Source organism: Heterodontus francisci, chromosome 42, assembly GCF_036365525.1.
Source record: "Heterodontus francisci isolate sHetFra1 chromosome 42, sHetFra1.hap1, whole genome shotgun sequence".
Taxonomy (NCBI): Eukaryota; Metazoa; Chordata; class Chondrichthyes; order Heterodontiformes; family Heterodontidae; genus Heterodontus; species Heterodontus francisci.
The window spans coordinates 7128473-7149312 of NC_090412.1; the positions used below are offsets into that span (position 1 = coordinate 7128473).

At 44.8% G+C, this 20840-nt stretch overlaps 1 protein-coding gene across 2 annotated transcripts in view; it reads right to left on the reverse strand.

The window, feature by feature from the left end:
• The window catches only part of ascc1 (activating signal cointegrator 1 complex subunit 1), a 41704-nt gene extending 21738 nt beyond the window's left edge, over positions 1-19966 (reverse strand). For both annotated transcript variants that reach the window (XM_068020450.1, XM_068020448.1), the window contains exons 1-5: positions 19801-19966; positions 12770-12869; positions 10606-10703; positions 9331-9509; positions 3947-4083 (exon numbers count right to left, since the gene is read on the reverse strand). In XM_068020450.1, coding sequence (XP_067876551.1) covers positions 3947-4083; positions 9331-9509; positions 10606-10703; positions 12770-12869; positions 19801-19912 — 626 coding nt within the window. In that variant the 5' untranslated portion in view covers positions 19913-19966. The remainder of the gene's footprint in view (positions 1-3946; positions 4084-9330; positions 9510-10605; positions 10704-12769; positions 12870-19800) is intronic.
• Between the last annotated feature and the right edge of the window lie 874 nt (positions 19967-20840).

Sequence of the window (20840 nt, forward strand, 5' to 3'; positions counted from 1 at the left end):
CCATATAAATGCTAGGCTTCCTTTTCTTTTAGTTATGGTTAAACCTGCACCTGAACCTCTGCTTATAAGCGGCAGATGTTCAGTCAATGGCACCAACTGGGAGGGGGGCTGCACAGGCAGGAGAAACAGGATGTGAAGCTTTCTGCAGGACTCCCCAACAGGCATTTTGGACTGATACAGAAATGTTGGCACAGGCCTATGATCACTGCATCCCCAAAAGAATGGGTTGCATTGCTCAACCACATTGTTGCATAAAATAAAATGCACTGCAAAGGAATTTAAAGGCTGTAACTCAATCTCTGAGATGTGCTGTCATTCATAAATGGCTGTACAATTTGGATTGCAAGTTGTACTGAATTTGGAAGAACTGTGTACAATTCCAAACTTGTAGCTTTCAGCCTTGCTGAGGATAAATGATCCTCTAGCCAGTAAGACCACATTTGAATCCTCCATATGCTATTAGACAGTTATTTCTAAAGTGCTGAGCCAGGTTGTTACCTTGCAATGTCACTTTGACCATTTCTGTGCAAAACCCTCCAATCATCAAGGACATCCTATGCAACTGGAGTCACAGTGCATTATCGCTCCTTAACTCCTCTCCTATTTTCGCTAGTTCTGATCATTCCATTCTCCTTGTACATCTCTATTCCACAGTCCATCTCCAAGGCACTGCTCTCTGCTGTGCGCTTCCTACCTGCTGGACACTACGTTGGTTCCAATGGCTTCTTTTCCTGAGGAGCATGTTTAACATCGCGTCTGAAGTACAGCACCTTTGACAGTGCAGCACTCCCTTGGCACTGCACTCAAGTGTTAGTCTAGATGAGGTGTTCCAAGGCTGGAGTGGGGTTGAACCTGCAACCTTCTGAGCTACTGGCGAGAGCGCTACCAACTGAGCCAAACTGACAATTGAAACTAAACAACAGAAGTGTGAAAAAAATCAGGAAATAGTCAATTAAATGATATGTACTTTATATGTAGACTTAAAATATGTGAAAGCAATAAAATGGATGACAAAGGAGGTTAGGTTTAATCTGATTTTAAAAAATGCCTTAAAATATTGAGAAGGATTTCCTTAACACTATGGTGATAAACACGAGAAACAGGTAGAACTGTGCTTAACCTAATGTACGATTAGTATTAATTACTTCAATTCTCGTTAGTCCTCATCACGTAAACCACATGCTGCTTTCCGAACAAACATCAATCTAACAGTACGTCATGATCTCCTGAGGAATACTGTTCCAATCTTTCACTGGCCTTGGAAAGAAACTATTTAAAACTGTTTACTCAAGCAGGAGGCTGAATACATTGGCACTCATTTATATTCATGTCCTCTGGTGACTCTCAGCAGGCTTTGTTGTTTCATTACCGTTCGCACAACACTGAGTAGTGAATATGTAACAGAAACACAAGGATGGATGCAAGACATGTTCCTCCATAGGACTTACACAACTAAACACGAGTGCTGGAAATATTTACACCCATTCATCTAGGTGTGCTGTAGAACCCGCTTCTCTTCCTGCCTCCTCCAAACAAGTGCAAACCACTGAACCTTTGCTAGCCTGGATAACGGAAACGTTTATCCATCTCTTGCCAACATCTCAACTGGCTGTAGGGACCACACCTCACCCTCCTACTGTCCACCCCATCTCTCCCCAACACCCCCTTCCCATCATATAGCCGACAGCAGGACCAGTTCCTCTCACATCTCAAGGAGCTTTCTGCAAATTGACTGTTTCCCCTCCTCTCAAACAGCACAATAAGATGTACGATTCTTCACTATGCCTGCCTACTGGCTGTAAGACCAGATTCCAACCACTCCCGGCCCAGAAATCACATAACTTGCTGTCGGACTAATTCCTTCACCTCCTCCTGCCTTCAGGCATCAGGTCAGGCTGCAGGATCTGTTTCCCACATTCCCTCCACCTGCAATCTCAAAAACAACTTGCATTGAAAAAGCACCTTTAATATAGTAAAACATTCCAGGGCGCTTCACAGAAGAATTAGACAAAATCTGAAACTGAGTCACAGAAGCAGTTATTCCAGCAGGCGACAAAAACCTTGGTCAATGAGGTAGGTTTTAAGAAGCATCTTAAAAGTAGAAAGAGGTAGAGGGGTGGAGAGGTTTAGCGAGGGAATTCCGGAGTTTAGGACCCAGACAACTGAAGTTACATCTGCTAACGGTGACATTGGAGATGTACAACAGGTTAGAATTGGAGGAATGCGGAGGCTTTGGAGAGTTGTAGGGCTGGCGAAGATTACAAGAGTGAGTGAGTGGATTGGTCAAAAAATAGGGTCTTAAAGGAGAAGGAGGTGGCGAGGCAGACGAGTTTAAAGGAGAGAATTCAAATCATGCGGCCTAATGGGATGATGGGAGGAGGGAAAAGCACAAGAGGCCAGAGGCAGAGAAATAGAGATTTTGTAAAGAGGGTTGCGGGGCCAGTAGAGGTTACAGTGGAAGGAGCGAGGCCATGAAGAGATTTAAACATGAGGACAAGGATTTTAAGTGGAGGGTTTGGGGGCAGGGGTCCAGAACTAAATAATCGACCCAGATTTAAAACAACTTGCAAACGTTGGAAATCTAAAATAAAAATGTAAACTTGCAGTAGGCCCATTAGCATCTATGAAGAGAAAAGACAGGTTAAAGTAACTACTTCCCCAAGTTACACTAATACTTTATTTTTGTGTAACCTTAGCAGCAGGAATCTTTTAAGCTCCCCAGTATGGAGGATTAATGGAAGCATGCAATCCAGGATTCCTGAAAGCGTTACTGTAAAACCTATCACGAGTGCGACTAACTAGCAGCTCATCGTACTGTATGCACAAACCTTTTTTGTTGAATAATAAGTCTTTCTTTCTAAAACAAAGCCCCGATTTGTTCCTGGCTTAAGTCAGCCCTGTTGTGATCATTCCAGCTATAAAGGGAGGGGATATCAATCTTTTAGCAGTGCTGTTACTGTAACATGTTGTACCAAAGAGTGTCCCAGTGCATTAACGTGCACAGGGTCCCTGTGTGTTGATACTTGAATAGGGTACCTGGGACAGTGTCAATATTTTTAGGTGGTTCTTCAAACAGAAGAGTTTGGAAAAACATGGATACAAAGCCAACTATTGCATACCCACTGTGCTAACTTTATTATAGTCAGAACACACCAATGGTATTATCTGTGGATTAGTATTGCTCTGAGTTTAACTTTATTCTGTCATTTTCATGGGAAATTGCACACATTGTGACCATACATCTTAGTCCCACCGGTCAGAATGTGACTGTAGCACGGCAGATCCAAACTGACCCACTCCAGATTGAAGAAAAAGGGGATCTCTTTGAAGTCACAGGGCATTTTCAAGCATTTAATGACATCTAGTGGTGACTAAATCAGACCACTTGCTATGGGGCGGACAGACACACATTGAGAGCCCTGGTTCCAAATATTTGTGACTCCACACGTCCACTTGTGGAATGTAGCACTTCTGCATAAAGCTACTGTAGGGAATCTGAATGGGTGCACAAGATTAAAGCTTGGGCTGACAGCAGCAAGGATTCAGAGTTACTTTGCTGAAAATGGGAGATGCAGATGAATCAAATTTCAGAAATCTGCAGCACAGCCAGCACCTGTGCTATGGGATACTTGTTTAAAGCTTTCTTGCCTTGGTGGTTGGAGCAGAACAGGGGAGGGGAGAAGAGAACTGTCAGAAGACTGCCTAAGAGTGCTTTGCTGACTGAAATATTGAATAATTTCTCCCCCTCCAGACACGCACACAAATTTAATTATTTTGAGGAGCAGAGTACACTTTGCTTTCAAACCATTCTTTTCACTGCAATACTTCCCTCATAAATAAACTCCAGTGATAAATCTCTATTGGAACACTGCAGCAATCTGAGTAACATCTTTCAGATCAGAACAGCAGGAGCAGAATGGTGAAAACTGACTGGGGCATTACTCACTTGATGAAGTCCTCCTTACATTTCTGCAGCAGTTCACAGGCTTTTGTAATCTCTTGCTCATTAAGCAGGATGAGTGTTCCAATCGTCAGGTGGAGCTTTGCTGGATTCTGGAAAATACTGCTGTCAATCCCACGGTCCTAAAAGAGAAGAGGTATAAACAGCTGAATTTTCACATTGTTCCATCCCTCTGGGCAATGTTACAAACTAGCAAGGAGGAGGGACTGAAGTCCATTACCTGGAGAATAGCAGGTATCTAGATATCACTCCAAAGCAGAAAGCTGCTCAAAGTTTCAGATGATGTTACAAATGGCAGGAGTCAGGCTGATCTATAATTATCTGAAATAAAAACTAATTTCAGAGCATGACGGGCCCCCATTCTACTTTTAGTTACTTTTTTCTTTTTTGTGTTTATTTTATTTTAGTTTGTTCAGTTTGTCTCTACTGTGCCTACCCACTGTTTTTCACATTTGTGCTTGTGGCTGTTCAGTTTTCAGTCCATTAACACCCTATCTGTACTAATGCTTTGTCTTTCAGCACACCATTAACATATTGTTTGCCTTTGCTCCATGACCTTCTGGTCGGTTATTCTGTGACCTTGTCCTATCTACACCTTCTCTTTTGTTATCTCTTGCCCCACCCCTGCTTTACTTGCTTACAATCTTTTACATTTCTTATATCTGCCAGTTCTGAAGGGTCACTGACCTGAAACGATAACTCTGCTCCTCTCTCCACAGATGCTGCCAGATCTGCTGAGTATTTCCAGCGTTTCTCGTTTGTATTTCAGATTTCCAGTATCCGCAGTATTTTGCTTTTACTATAATTATCTGTAATGTTTACTGCAATCACACCCCTGTCCCACATTACAACAGTGACTACACTGCAAAAGTACTTCATTGGCTGTAAAGTGCTCTGGGATGTTCTGACATGAAAGGCACTATATAGATGCAAGTCTTTCTTTCTAGAATGCTCCTAGGTATCAATTACTAATTACACTGTAGAACTCGCGGACTGACTTAATTCAGTTCCGAGTTCTTTACCTGCCTACAGCAGTGCCCAGTATTAATACTGATGGTTAATTGGCTTTATGGTAATTGTGAAGTAATCAATTGACTAAGAAAAATTAATTTGTCGTCAATTATCCAGAAATAATTGTGTCAGGAAGCATTAGAAACTTTCTATCATGCTAACAAGAAATGCTGGAAATACTTGGCAGGTCTGGCAGCATCTGTGGAGAAAAGCAGAGTTAACGATTCAGGTCCTGAAATATTAACTCTGCTTCTCTCTCCACAGATGCTCCCGGACCTGCTGAGTATTTCCAGCAATTCTTGTTTTTATTTCAGATTTCCAGCATCCGCAGTATTTTGCTTTTATTCTATCATACTAGTTGCCCACCCATAATGTTGCTCATGAGCAGTACAAGGCCTTGAGTATTGATTATAAAGCTTTTTGTGGCAGCAACAGCAACAGAGCAGAACATACTGAGGCAACCCTCCAGGAAGTTTGCCACTGTTGCACTCCCAATGACCAGGTCCTTAAGCAGATGGTTATTTGTTAGAGTCCAGGCCTGGCTGACTACGAGCACAATGTATGAATTAAAACCGGAAATGTCACATCTGATTTCCTCATTTAATGTGACAAACCACAGACAAAAAAAAGACGGGCAAAAGAGAGGCTGGGGGAAGAAAATGAGGAGTTGCCAAGGGAGAACAGATGACACAGAAGGGAGAGGCAGAGGGAGAGGCAGTGAGAAAAAGAAAAGGCAAGCGAGAGCCTGTATGTCAATCTTTAGAGTGCAAATTAAAACAGAGAATCCATTCCCAAAACAGCGATGTTTCCAAAGTTAGGTCTCCTTCCTCACTTAGTAAATACGTTGCAATTACTTTGCCACCTGATCCCAATAACCACCTTAAATCAATGGTTCACAAATGTTTCTGTCTAAGGAACTCTGAAATATTGGCACACTACCAACTTAATTTCTGAAAGATGGTTTCAGCTACCTAGATTAAAACAGCGTTCACACTGCTTCTTCTTCTTCTTTGGCCTCCTTGTCTCGAAAGACTATGGGTAAGCGCCTGGAGGTGGTCAATGGTTTGTGAAGCAGCGCCTGGAGTGGCTATAAAGGCCAATTCTAGAGTGACAGGCTCTTCCACAGGTGCTGCAGATAAAATTGGCTGTCGGGGCTGTTACACAGTTGGCTCTCTCCTTGCGCCTCTGTCTTTTTTCCTGCCAACTGCTAAGTCTCTTCAACTCGCCACGCTTTAGCCCCGCCTTTATGGTTAAAACAGTGTTCACACTGCAGAAACACATTTATTCAACAGAAATGTCAAAAAACTCAAAATCCTGATGAGATGGGTGAAAGTCCAACCCTCTCAACCCCTCTGGGATCCTCTTAGCAACCCACTGAGGATCCAGGAACTCCAGTTTGCCCTAGATGCTGCTCACACCTCCAAAGTGCCCTAGTTTCTCTACATATTTATTAATACAGGTTTACAGTTGTAATTAGAATGCTTGCACAAGGAGCACCAGTATGAAATGGGACTTCAAGCTACGTAGCAGTGATCATTTTAGTCAGCACAACGTAAGCTCCAGACTTCTTGTAATTTTGAATTGCACATCATGTCAGTGGAATGGCCTCAGGGTAGGTCCAGATCAATTTTACATGCTGTAGCAGAGTTTGAAGTGCTTGCTTCATAAAGATTACATTCCTTCAAAGCAATCAAATTGGTTCATTGCCTGATTTAATTAGCAGCATTGTTCTTTTGATCAAAAAAAAACCTTTGATTGTTATAATGAGATGCATATTTGATGCAGACATGCAAAGTGCTCATATATTTCTGATATTCTTTAATATATTTACATCATTATCTATTGTTAATTGGATATACCAGCAAATTGCCCATGGTGTGGCTTACAAGTAGCCTGGAATATGGCTGTGACATTTAACTAGTAACCTGGCCCATCCTTTAAGGCCACTGCCCTAGTACGCCTCATGCCTAAATTTGCTAATGCAACAGTTTCCAAAATACTTGGGTCGGAGTGTAGTTGTTACCCGCGTCTAAGTGCCATGCGCCAGGTCAGTGAATGGCTTTCTTTCTAATCACAAGAGTTCTTTTGAACTGGATGCAAGTCTTCAGATAGGGACGTCACATCAGATGTGAAAGAACATTTGAGAGGATTAAAAAGGAACTGAAATTGTTGTACTGAATGTTCCTTTGTATTTAACACAACATCTTGAAGGCAAAGGGTAACCAATGCATTGCAGATTTTCTTACTGTGTATGGAATTTTATTTACTGCGCTTTTGGTATTTGCCAATTATTTGCATTGTTTATGCTCAACAGGGTAGATGCTGAGAGGCTGTTGCCAGAACTAGGGGTGTGGGGGGGCGTGAGGTGCTGAGGGCAGTCTCAGGATAAGGGGTTGACCATTTTGGACTGAAATGAGGAGAAATTTCTTCACTCAGAGTTGTGAATCTTTGGAATTCTCTACCACATGGGGTTGTGGATGCTCAGTCATTGGTTGAGGTTGATGAATTTTGGGACACTAAGGAGAATTAAGGGGTATGGGGATTGGGCGGGAAAGAAGAGTTGAGGTAGATGATTGGCCGTGATCATACTGACTGACACAGCAGGCTCGAGGAGCCAAAATGGCCTACTCCTGCTCCGATTGCTTACGTTTTTATGCGAAAATAAAAATAAGTTGCTTTAAGTCTGTAAACCTGATGATTATTCTGGTAATAATTGTCACTTCAAAGAGATTCAGGCAGCATAGTGCGACGCATGTTAAATCCAGTCAACATTTTGTTAACGATTAAGTTGCTCTTTAGCCTGTCAGGTATGCGCCTCTGCAAGAGCAGAATATAGTAAATATCTACCGGTAGCAGAAAATGGACTCTCATCAAATCAGAAGGCCATTTTACAAAGATCATACGCAGAGTAAAACGGGCAGCTGATCCTACTAGTGTACATCAATTCAACCTTTGGATTGTAGCAAAGACATAACGTAACAATTGCAATCTCATCCTGGTTTTATGGAGCTACTTTCCCCCCACTCCATTCTCTGAAATAGTATCCATTCTGCAATGAAAGCAAAATACTGCAGATACTGGAAATCTGAAATAAAAACAGAAAGTGCTGGAAATACACAAGAGGTCTGTCAGCATCTGTGGTGAGAGATACAGAGTTAACGTTTCAGGTCTGTGACCTTTCATTAGAAAGGTTTTTATTCCATTCTATAATAGTTTTGCACACAGTTATCATGGGAACATTTGAGAGTTATTAAATTCAAATTTTGAAGTGTAAATATTCGAATAGGTTCACCTGCTCCATACTTGTTCAGCCCTGATCTTGTAGTTAGATTCAAGCACTCAGCTTGCAGCCAGAAACTGACACAATGGCAGCCCATTCAAATTCCAGTTCACCATAGTACTTTTGGTCAAAGTTATTTGAAAACAGGTTCTCACCAGCTGTACAAAAATACACTGGCCAATCAATACTTCATTCATTCGCCAGGTCTTCTAGTGACACCAGCATCCAAAACTGTGATACAGCAGTTCCAGCTTCTGCAGATGTTTCCTCTATGCAGGTTTGATTTCTAATTCACTCCTCAACTTCAGCAAGTGGAAAGTGTTCTCATTTGTATTGAGCCTAATTTTTCCCAGGTCTGAACGCTAACGTCAACAGCTACAGCCCTTAGACATCATCCATTTCCCTGGCCATTTCTCCTGTCCCAACTTAAACATCAACCCACTTCATTTGAGTGGTTATCTTTCCTTTAGTTCCTGTAATGCCTTTACGCTGTCTAAAGAGCTTTTCACCTCCAACGTTTTAAGCAACAGGTTTGTAGGTTACTCAAATGTTTAACTCTCAGGCGTTAGCTGCAGCTCAGTTGGCAACACTCTCACGAGTTCAAAGGTCATGGGTTCAAACCCCATTCCCAAGACTGGAGCACAAAATCCAGGCTGGCATTTCAGTGCAGCACCGAGGGAGTAACTTCCGATGAGCTGTTCAGCCAAAGCCCCATCTTCCCTCTCTCAGGTGGATGTAAAAGATTTTGTGGCACCATTCTGAAGAGCAGGGGTGTTCTCCCCAGAGTTCTGGCCAAATTTATCCCTCAACTAGCATTGCAACAGTGACTACACTTCAAAAGTACTTCATTGGCTGCGAAGCACCGTGAGATCGTGAAAAGTGCTATAACACTGCAAGTTCCTCTTAAAATACTTTCAGCAATCTGGTATTCAAAGGGGGTGCCAAGAAGAACACCTGCGTCTTGAAGACACTTGCCTGCTTCAAGCCCACACCCTTTCCTATCCCCAGGTTGTCAACTCGCCCATGTACCCCAGACCACAGGTACTGCAATGCCTTGTCCCCAGCCTTGGTAATGTACCTGGGAGCACTCTTCCAACACCCGCTCTTTAAACTTCACAAACTGTTCCTGAATCGTGAGGTGATTAATGGCAAAGGACAGGAAATGAGTGAAGGGCTGCTTCCTGCGGAAACTCTCTAACATCACCTCGATCCGGGTTTGTGCTGATGCCACACCCGCTCGCTGCTGCCCAGTGATGACTGAAAACAAGAAACACTGATGGTTAGAATGAGTTTCTCCTTTTTGCACCATGAAGCACTTTCTGCCACAGCACAGTGCTCTCTCTGCATGACATCAAGCATCCCAACTCTAACCTCAAGTGCAGTGACTGCAGTTGTATGGCCTGTGCATTTTCCAACGGATAGCCCAATTTGACCCCAACAGCACTCACTACAAAACTTGCATTGAAAATCTCACTACAGGCAATGAGATAAATGACCCTTTTGTTTTGGTATTAGCTGAGTGGGGAATGGTGATCAGCACCAAAGGAAGTCCCTGTTCTTCAAATAGTGCCACAGGATCATCAACATCTCTTCAAACCACCAGACCAAGCAGGCAAGGCCTTGGTTTAACATCACATCTGAAGGGAAAGGCAATCTCCACCAAAGCAGCATTCCTTCAGTATTGCACTGGAGCAGAGACTATGTGCTTAAGTCCTGGGGAATGAATTAACATTACAGGGATGAAGTAGTCTTGGACAATATGTTTTACCTTCACAGTGATATTCACACCCATAGCTCACAATATAAGTGGACTGTGGATCAGAAATAGTATTTGTGAACCCCTACCATTGTTGGCAAGGTCAGTATGTATTGCCCATTCCCAATTGCCCTCGAGAAAGTGGTGGTGAGCTCTTTCTTGAACCACTGCAGTCCAAGTGGTGAAGGTACACCAACAGCACTGTTAGGTAGGAGGTACATCGTTCGCTGTAGAATACTCAATCTCCAACTTACTCTTGCAGCCACAGTATTTGTGTAGCTGATCCAATTAGTTTCTGGTCAATGGTGACCCCCAAGGATGTTTATGGCGGAAGATTTGACAATGGTAATGCCATTTAATGACAAGAGGAGGTGGTCAGACTTTCTCTTGTTGGAGTTGGCCATTTCCTGGGACTTGTGTGGCACAAATGTTACTTGCTACTTGTCAGCCAAAGCCCGAAAGTTGTCCAGGTCTTGCTGCATGCAGGTACAGACTGCTTGGTAATGAGTGTTTACAAATAGAAAATACACTTTTACAACTTAACAAGCATTTCATGTACTAAGAAAACATTCCCACTGAACTCCTCCTGATGCTCACCAATCTCTCCCTCCATTCCAAGTTTCGGGATGGTTATGGACGTTCGTGTCTCAGTCTCCAGTCTCCGTTTGGTCTCCCCTTTTTTTCCGATTACGTATCTGTGGGGAAAAAAAAGTATGTTTTCATCACACAGAACGTATCTCATGGTCAGATGATGGCACCCTTGCCCCTGGAAAGAATGAAAGTGCCAAAAATTTGAACCAGATCTAATTTTGAAGATGTTAATCCTCAGACAGGACGGATACCTACAGTTTACCTTTCAGGAAGACACACATTAACCACTTATGATGGATTTTACTGGGTGAACAGACCTCACTTTAAAAATGTAAGCAATTATAGGCTCAGTCAAGGAAAAGCTTTTCCCCTTTACAAAGCTGCACCACTTCCATTGAAGAGAAGAATTAACTGACACCAACCTGTTACTTGTCTATAATTGAAAGGGGCTGATGTTTACCCACTGCTGAAATGCAAAGCGGTCGTGGTCATCTCTCCAATCCAATATTGAATTTATATCAATAAATCCCTAAACATTAACTATAAACTTGGGAAGGATCAGTTTCCAGTGTCTCGTGCAAGCCAATAGATCACTCAGCATTTCAGGTGGCGAGAGTAAGGACCTGTTGGACGAAATGGCTTTTTCAAAAAATGTTTTTTGTCTTTGTTTGTTTATGGGCAGCATGGCCCCCTCTAGCTGGATGGTAACTGTTCTCCCTCTCATCTTGCCACATCCCCACCCCTGACATTGTTAGGATCACTGCAGGCCATCACACCATCGCACTCTGGAATTCTCTTCCTGAACACCTCTGCCTTGCTATGCCACTGTCTGCCTTCAAACATCTCCACAAAATCTTGTCACCTCGAGGAATCATAGAAACTTACAGCACAGAAGGAGGCCATTCAGCCTGTGCTGGCTCTTGGAAAGAGTGGTTGTGCTTCATCCCTCATCCCCACCTGTGTCTGCAACCCTTCAAGTTCCTCATCCTCAAGCACCTGTCCACCTTCCTTTTACAATAATTTGTAGAATCACCTTTTTCATGTAGAGTGTTCCAGATCACAATAACTCTGAGGGAAAACAACTCGCCTCATCACCCCTCTAGATATTTTGCCAATGATTTTGAATCTACAACCGCTGATTAATAACCTGCTCTTCAGAGGGAACAGCTTTTCTCTATCTACTCGAGTAAAACCTTTCATCTTAAAAACCTCTATTTGGTCACCTCTCAACCTTCTCTGTTCCATGGAGAACAGTCTTAACTTTTCAAATCTCTCATCACTGAAATCTATCAACCCAGGTTAACATCCTGGTAAATCTCCTCTGTACCCTTTCTAAGGCCTTTACATCTTTCGCAAAGTGTGCAGCCTGGAGCTGTCCACAATACTCCAGCTGAGGTCTAACCAGTGATTTATAAGGATCTGGTATGATATCTTGCTTTAAAATATTATTCCTTTAAGCTGTCAACTCCTACTCTGTTCCAGTTCCACACCCACCATGCCCAGCCATAAAACAGCTTGGGGCATTTGAACACATTAAAAGGGTTTTTAAAGTGAAAGCTATTCTTATTGTATCTGTACTTTGCATAGTGCACAGTCATCTAGTGGCAAAACAGTAAACAAAGACAGCCCTGAACTGATCTCGGCTGAAAGCAATCTTTTGCTGCCAAGAACAGTTTCATTGCTCACGTGCAGGGTTAGTGACAACACGTTTTAGACCAGTTAGAAATTAATTACTAACATCCTTAAATCTGAAATAAAATCCAGTAGTGCATAAGTTCATTAGCGTGTGAAAGAGAAAATTAAATTGGATTTACATTTTGGGCAGAGACTTATCAGAACTCTTCCATTTGTATAGCACCTCATCACACCTCGTGCATCAAAGCATGCCACATATATAAATGAATTACTTGGAAGTTCAGTGACATATTATGAAGGTAAATGCATCAGCTATTTTGCACGCAAGATCAACAACTAATTAACCTGCTTTTGGTAGTGTTGGTTGAGTGTGGAATGTTGGCCAGGACACTAGAGCAACTCCCTGCTCTAAGTCAAACAGTCCCTTGGGATCTTTAAAGTCCACCTGTATCACCAGGACAGGTAAGCAAGGGGCATGGTTTAGCCTCAGACAAACAGAAACATGCTCATAAAATCACCAACAGTAATAACTCACTTGTAAAGAGCACTGGGCACAGGCATGGCACATCGATAGCCTCGGTCTGTCTGCTCTATTAGTACAGAGTCACAAGGCTCATCCATACAATCTACAACTCCTGCAGAAAAAATGATGATAAATCAGCTACGGCAGTATTGAATCTCTGAGCTCCAATTCACAATTGGAGAACGTCGGCACCGGACCACATATGAATCCAAAGCAGGTCGGCTAAAAGTTAGGCAAGGAACTGTAAGTGGTGGTTGTTCAATCTTCTGTACAATGTGAAATATTAATCACAAAATGCAAAATAAAAAGAGTTGATTTTAACTCAGCATTTCGTCGTTCCATTGAACAATTTGATCGCAACATGTTGCCAATGAACGGAATCATTTTCCTGTCATTGTTTAACCCATGTTTCTATTCTCCATGTAGGGAATTATAAAAAGAATATATTGGAAAATTCTTACACTACACTGCACCAATTTTCAGCCCGTTCAAGACACTGGCAATATAGAAACTTTAATTACTTTGTCTCTAATGTTTTAATTTGGACAAAGTTAAGTTCCTCTGTTCATAAAATTGGGGCGGCACAGTGGCGCAGTGGTTAGCACCGCAGCCTCACAGCCCCAGGGACCCGGGTTCGATTCCGGGTACTGCCTGTGTGGAGTTTGCAAGTTCTCCCTGTGTCTGCGTGGGTTTTCTCCGGGTGCTCCGGTTTCCTCCCACAAGCCAAAAGACTTGCAGGTTGATAGGTAAATTGGCCATTATAAATTGTCACTAGTATAGGTAGGTGGTAGGGAAATATAGGGACAGGTGGGGATGTTTGGTAGGAATATGGAATTAGTGTTCTTCTTTTGGGCCTCCTTATCTCGAGAGACAATGGATACGCGCCTGGAGGTGGTCAGTGGTTTGTGAAGCAGCGCCTGGAGTGGCTATAAAGGCCAATTCTGGAGTGACAGGCTCTTCCACAGGTGCTGCAGAGAAATTTGTTTGTTGGGGCTGTTGCACAGTTGGCTCTCCCCTTGCGCCTCTGTCTTTTTTCCTGCCAACTACTAAGTCTCTTCGACTCGCCACAATTTAGCCCTGTCTTTATGGCTGCTCGCCAGCTCTGGCGAATGCTGGCAACTGACTCCCACGACTTGTGATCAATGTCACACGATTTCATGTCGCGTTTGCAGACGTCTTTATAACGGAGACATGGACGGCCGGTGGGTCTGATACCAGTGGCGAGCTCGCTGTACAATGTGTCTTTGGGGATCCTGCCATCTTCCATGCGGCTCACATGGCCAAGCCATCTCAAGCGCCGCTGACTCAGTAGTGTGTATAAGCTGGGGGTGTTGGCCGCTTCAAGGACTTCTGTGTTGGAGATATAGTCCTGCCACCTGATGCCAAGTATTCTCCGAAGGCAGCGAAGATGGAATGAATTGAGACGTCGCTCTTGGCTGGCATACGTTGTCCAGGCCTCGCTGCCGTAGAGCAAGGTACTGAGGACACAGGCCTGATACACTCGGACTTTTGTGTTCCGTGTCAGTGCGCCATTTTCCCACACTCTCTTGGCCAGTCTGGACATAGCAGTGGAAGCCTTACCCATGCGCTTGTTGATTTCTGCATCTAGAGACAGGTTACTGGTGATAGTTGAGCCTAGGTAGGTGAACTCTTGAACCACTTCCAGAGCGTGGTCGCCAATATTGATGGATGGAGCATTTCTGACATCCTGCCCCATGATGTTCGTTTTCTTGAGGCTGATGGTTAGGCCAAATTCATTGCAGGCAGACGCAAACCTGTCGATGAGACTCTGCAGGCATTCTTCAGTGTGAGATGTTAAAGCAGCATCGTCAGCAAAGAGGAGTTCTCTGATGAGGACTTTCCGTACTTTGGACTTCGCTCTTAGACGGGCAAGGTTGAACAACCTGCCCCCTGATCTTGTGTGGAGGAAAATTCCTTCTTCAGAGGATTTGAACGCATGTGAAAGCAGCAGGGAGAAGAAAATCCCAAAAAGTGTGGGTGCGAGAACACAGCCCTGTTTCACACCACTCAGGATAGGAAAGGGCTCTGATGAGGAGCCACCATGTTGAATTGTGCCTTTCATATTGTCATGGAATGAGGTGATGATACTTAGTAGCTTTGGTGGACATCCGATCTTTTCTAGTAGTCTGAAGAGACCACGTCTGCTGACGAGGTCAAAGGCTTTGGTGAGATCAATGAAAGCAATGTAGAGGGGCATCTGTTGTTCACGGCATTTCTCCTGTATCTGACGAAGGGAGAACAGCATGTCAATAGTCGATCTCTCTGCACGAAAGCCACACTGTGCCTCAGGGTAGACGCGCTCGGCCAGCTTCTGGAGCCTGTTCAGAGCGACTCGAGCAAAGACTTTCCCCACTATGCTGAGCAGGGAGATTCCACGGTAGTTGTTGCAGTCACCGCGGTCACCTTTGTTTTTATAGAGGGTGATGATGTTGGCATCGCGCATGTCCTGGGGTACTGCTCCCTCGTCCCAGCACAGGCATAGCAGTTCATGTAGTGCTGAGAGTATAGCAGGCTTGGCACTCTTAATTATTTCAGGGGTAATGCTGTCCTTCCCAGGGGCTTTTCCGCTGGCTAGGGAATCAATGGCATCACTGAGTTCCGATTTGGTTGGCTGTATGTCCAGCTCATCCATGACTGGTAGAGGCTGGGCTGCATTGAGGGCAGTCTCAGTGACAGCATTCTCCCTGGAGTACAGTTCTAGGTAGTGCTCAACCCAGCGGTCCATCTGTTTGCGTTGGTCAGTGATTATGTCCCCCGATTTAGATTTGAGGGGGGTGATCTTCTTGATGGTTGGCCCAAGAGCTCTCTTCATGCCATCATACATTCCTCTGATGTTTCCGGTGTCTGAGGCCAGCTGAATATGACTGCATAGGTGTTGCCAGTAGTCGTTTGCGCAACGCCTAGCTGTTCTTTGTGCAGTACTTCTGGCTGCTTTAAGTGCTGCGGATGTTAAATCGCTGGGGGCTTTCTTGTAGTTCAAAAGTGCAATGCGCTTAGCGGCTATGACAGGTTCCAGCTCTTCATTATGAGATTGAAACCAGTCTGCATTTCTCTTCGCACTTTTGCCGTAGGTGGTCAAAGCTGACTCATAGATGGCGTCTCTGATGTGGGCCCACTTGGTCTCAGCATCCCCTGTGGGAATGTTTTGAAGGGCTGTTACAAGTGAATTTAGAAATTTTTGTAACAGCTGTGGGTGAGAAATTCTGCTCGTGTTGATGCGCGGGTGGCCCTTCTGCTTGGAATGATGCAACTTCTTTGGTCTGAGTCTAACCTTGCTGCACACCAGGGAGTGGTCGGTGTCGCAGTCCGCACTGTGGAAGCTGCGTGTGATTTGAACACTGTTTAAGGCGGCTCGCCTTGTGACAATGAGGTCTAGCTGGTGCCAACGACGTGATCTTGGGTGCCTCCATGAAACCTGGTGACAGGGTTTAGTGTGAAAGAACGAGTTGGTGATGCAGAGGTTATGATAGGTACACAACTCAAGCAGTCTCTGCCCGTTCTCATTCATCCTTCCAACGCCATAGCGCCCAAGGCAGGAGGGCCATGAGTCATGGTCGGCCCCAACCCTGGCATTAAAGTCCCCCAGCAGGAATAGGTGTTCGGTGTTGGGGATGCTGCTAATGATGTTATGGAGTTGTTCATAGAACTGGTCTTTAGCTTCAGGTGCGGAGCAGAGTGTTGGAGCATAGATGCTGAGTAGGTGTACTGGACCAGAGGTGGTGAGCAGTCGGATGGACAGTATGCGTTCCGAGCCATTTGAGGGAGGCTCTATCATGCTGAGCAAGGAGTTTCTGATGGCGAAGCCCACTCCATGCTGTCTTGGTTCTTCAGGATCCCTGCCCTGCCAGAAGAAGGTGTAGTCTTGCTCTGCTAGAGAGCCACTCGCGGGGAGGCGAGTCTCCTGAAGTGCTGCAATGTCCACATTGAATCTACTGAGCTCGTTGTTAATGATGGCGGTCTTCCGAGAATCGTTGATTTGTGTAAGGTCTTCCGACAGGCCAGGACACATAGTTCTGACGTTCCAGCTTGCAAAGCGAAGGGCTGGTACCTTCTTTCCTTTTTTCATGTTGTTTGGTGCGGTGTATCAGTCCACCTTTCGAGCAATGACCCTGAGTTCCAAGCACCCATTGAAGCAGGCAGACTGTGGCGGGACAGAATCTTATTGACCGGGGGCTGCCCGGTTTGAGGCGGGCGGTAGCTGTCCAGTGAGGTGCAATGACCTCTCCCACCGACAAAGGCAACCCGTGGCGCCCAGTTTCTACGCCAATTTATCTGGACTTATAACCCGTAACTGCTGCCTTCCGTGTTGTTTTAGTCGCTGTGAGGCAACTATGGAGTGACCTCTCCATGGCGCATGCCTGGGCAAATTTATGGAGGTTGAGAGTTGCCCAGTCGTCAAAACCCCCCTCTCGGCCTTTCTGGTGGGGTCCAAAGGAGTGCAGGACACGACGTTTGGCACCAGTATGGCTGCAGGAACTGCCGGAAACATGCCAAAGGTGACACATGACCGCCTACGGGGTTCCGCTCCGGATTTTCTGTTAGGGTTTACTCCCTTAGCCTTGGTCTCTCCCGAGACGCCCACAAGGCAGTGGGGTTGTTGGGGCCCCTACACAGGTGTAGGATGGTGCCAGTGGGAGGAGGGGATGCAAGGGGGAGGGGTAGAGGGAGGGGGTGGGGGGGGGGTGCAGGGGAAGGGGGTGCGGGGTGAAGATGGTGCGAGGGGGGGGCGGGCTGGGACGGGGTTGTGAGGGGGTGAGCTGAGAGGGTGGAGCAGGGAAGGGGACGGGGGTGGGGGGGGTGGAAGGGGGGTCAAGGGGGGGGGGAGGGGGGGTGGAATCTGGTGCAGGTAATAAGCCATTTCCTCAGTGCCCACCATCGACGTCCGGAAAGCTCATCCACGTCCTTCGGGAGGTGAAGCATCATTTGGCAGACTTAGAGGTGATTACATTTGCTAAGGGTTTTTTTTTTTTGCAGTGGTTTAAATAAAGGCATGCAGCATTGCCGACAGTGCGCTGCAGATGCTCTCCGAGCCATCTCCCGCGGGCGCTTTGAAGTTGCGGCCGGGGGGGCCATTCGTGGATGTTTTGGGTGTTCGGGGCACCTTTTCACAGGACTTCTCTCGGGTCCCGCAGCTCCTTCTTCACCTCAATGGACTTACCGCATGCCGTGGCTGCAGACACTCTGGACTGTGAAGACAGCAGGATCGGAGATTAAAGTATCGGCAGCTGTGCTCGTCAGTTTCATCCGGATCAATTTCATTGAGAAAACAAAGAGCAGGTGTGGCTGGGGGAGGGCAGTGGGCCCAGGTAACATACACTAAAACTAACTGTTAACTTTTAGATAGGGCTAAAATGAACTGATTTAAAGAGCCAGGGGAATTTAAACAGTTTAAGAGGGCAGATTGGGGGAGAAAACGTTAGGGATGGGAGCAGATGGCCATGGAGGGAGTTGAACAGCAAGGGAGCTTCCTAGGGAGCTTCCAGCCCAGGAGCCATCTTGGGGATGTTTGGTAGGAATATGGAATTAGTGTAGGATTAGTATAAATGGGTGGTTGATGTTCGGCACAGACTCGGTGGGCCGAAGGGCCTGTTTCAGTGCTGTATCTCTAATCAAATCTAATCAAAATCATGCAAGCTTTTCCACTGCAGAGCCTCAGGAAGCATATGCAATGGACTGAATTTTACTGTCACTCTGGGGATCACTTAAAGCCTATGCAGGAGGCAGCACTTGTACAGCAGGATGAGAATCTGTGCTCAGCAGAAATCCCTAGCCTGCAGTGTCTAGTTAGCGAGATTGCTATATTATAGACAGGAGATGACAAAATGGTTCAAACAGATCTGCGGAAATGACAAACATCACACATGCAGCTCCCGACACTGTATAAATCAGGTTACAATCTGTGCTCTGCAACAGTGTCTCAGGTTCCAGGAAGTGATCAGATTTCTCTGTCTGTAGGCAGGCTCATTGCCACTGGAAATGTCTCAAGAATTTCGTATTGTTTTTGTATTTGTTGATTTGCTAGCTCATTATTTCTGTTGTATAGTACCTAAAAATCTTCTCTGCTATAGCAGAGATTGGTTTTCACTGGGTCCTCAGGAGTGTACCATTTGCAGGGGGATCCCCAGAAGTGTGCCAGTATTTGCAGGGGGTTCCCAAGAATGCCATATTTGCAGGGAGCACTTCAGACTGAAAATGTACAAACTACTTGTGTAAATAAAGAAATGAATGAAAGGAAGTGGTGACTTACACTAAATAATCCATTGCACTCAAAGTGTCAATATTGTGCAAATAGAGAATGATTAATTCCCCTTTCTATGGCTTGCTTTCCTTCCATCTTCCTCCTTTTATAGAGGTGGCAAGGAAAAACTAACATATCACGAAATTTTATCTACACTGGTTGCTCAATGTAGCTAAATGTGAGGCACATCAAATTCCCAGATCAGGCTTCCTCTCAACTATTGCAACAGTTCTGGTTGCTGTGATTTAAGAGGGTCAATCAAACCCTAAAGGCAGTGCAGAGGCGAGCATCAGGGCACAGGGTGAAGCTTTGAGGAACAAATGCATAAGCTTAGGTTCTCGAACCTTGAAAATGTCTCAAAGGACCAGACAGACATTTTCAAGATACTGAGCAGGATTGGAAGCGACAACGCAAAACATTACTCTCGTACATTAGGAGTATGAGGTCACACAGGCTCAGAGCTGCAGAGTTTCAGAGAGACATTAGGAATTATTTCTTTACACAGAAGGGTGATAACAGCTGAAGCAGGTGGCCAGCAAAAATGGATTGAGGCCAGAATATTGGACTTATTTAAGAAACAGCTAGACATTGCAACGGGAAGACGAAAAATGAGCTTCTTCATCTGAAACTATAATTAGACTTCCAGGCATTATTCGTCTCAATTATGAATATAAACAACAGGACTTCAATATGATAACATACTTTTTAAATTCACTGGAAAAAAAGCACCAGTATTTTTACCTGGCAATGTTTACAGGTGGAATTACAGTGTGCTTGCAAGTACCTGAGTAAGTAAAGTCTTCCTCTTCCTCATTGAGATATACCTGCTCTTTGACATGGTTTTTGCGGTAAATCCGTCCATCAATATTAACCAGTGCTGGCCGAAGAACTTCCATTGTATCTTGTCCTCAGCACGAGGGCGCAGCCGGCAGTGGGTAGAAGACAATACAAGCTCTGTTGGCCATTAAAACAAAGCAAACAAGATTTGCACCACACAAAAAAACTTCAATGAAACTTTACATTAACTAAAAGCTATAGAACCCTCCGAAACGTGCTCTGTGATACTGTCACTCACAGATCATATCAGTAACAGAACCACCTGATGAATAAGAATTTTACAGAACAGAACAAAGCCATTCAGCCCATTATTCCGGAAGTAGCTCTTTGAAAGAGCTAACCAATTAAATCACATTCCTTTGTCCTTTCTCCACACACTTAAAAATGTTTCATTTTTGTAACATTTATGTATTTCCCTTTTAAAAACTGGTATGGGTTCTGATTCCATCACGGTTGCTGGTCGAAAACTCCCAAGTCCTAACCTCCTCATTTGATATTAAATTGAAGTTCTCTCTCCTTTCCGACTCACCAACCAGAGGAAACCTTATGTGGCTGTGAGAAATTCTGCCTGATGATACACCTTGGTACATGTGACTATGTTCATCTACACCTTTGTTACCTGTAGACGTGACTATTCCAAGACACTCCTGGCTGGTCCCCCACATTCCACCCTCCACAAACTTGAGGTCATCCAAAACTCTGCCGTCCGTGTCCTTACTCGCACTAAGTCCTGATCACCCATCATCCCAGTCTCCGTTGGTTCCTTGTCAAGCAACGCCTTGACGTTAACAGTCCCATCCTGGTTTTCAAATCCCTCCATGGCTTCCTATCTCTAATCTCCTCCAGTCCTACAATTCTCAGATATTTGCGTTCATCTAATTCAGGCCTCTTCAGCATCCCTTATTTTAATCATTCCACCCCACCCAACAACCCAGCCCTCCAACCACACCCACCTCCCCCCTTCACAACCCCTAAAACCTCACCTCC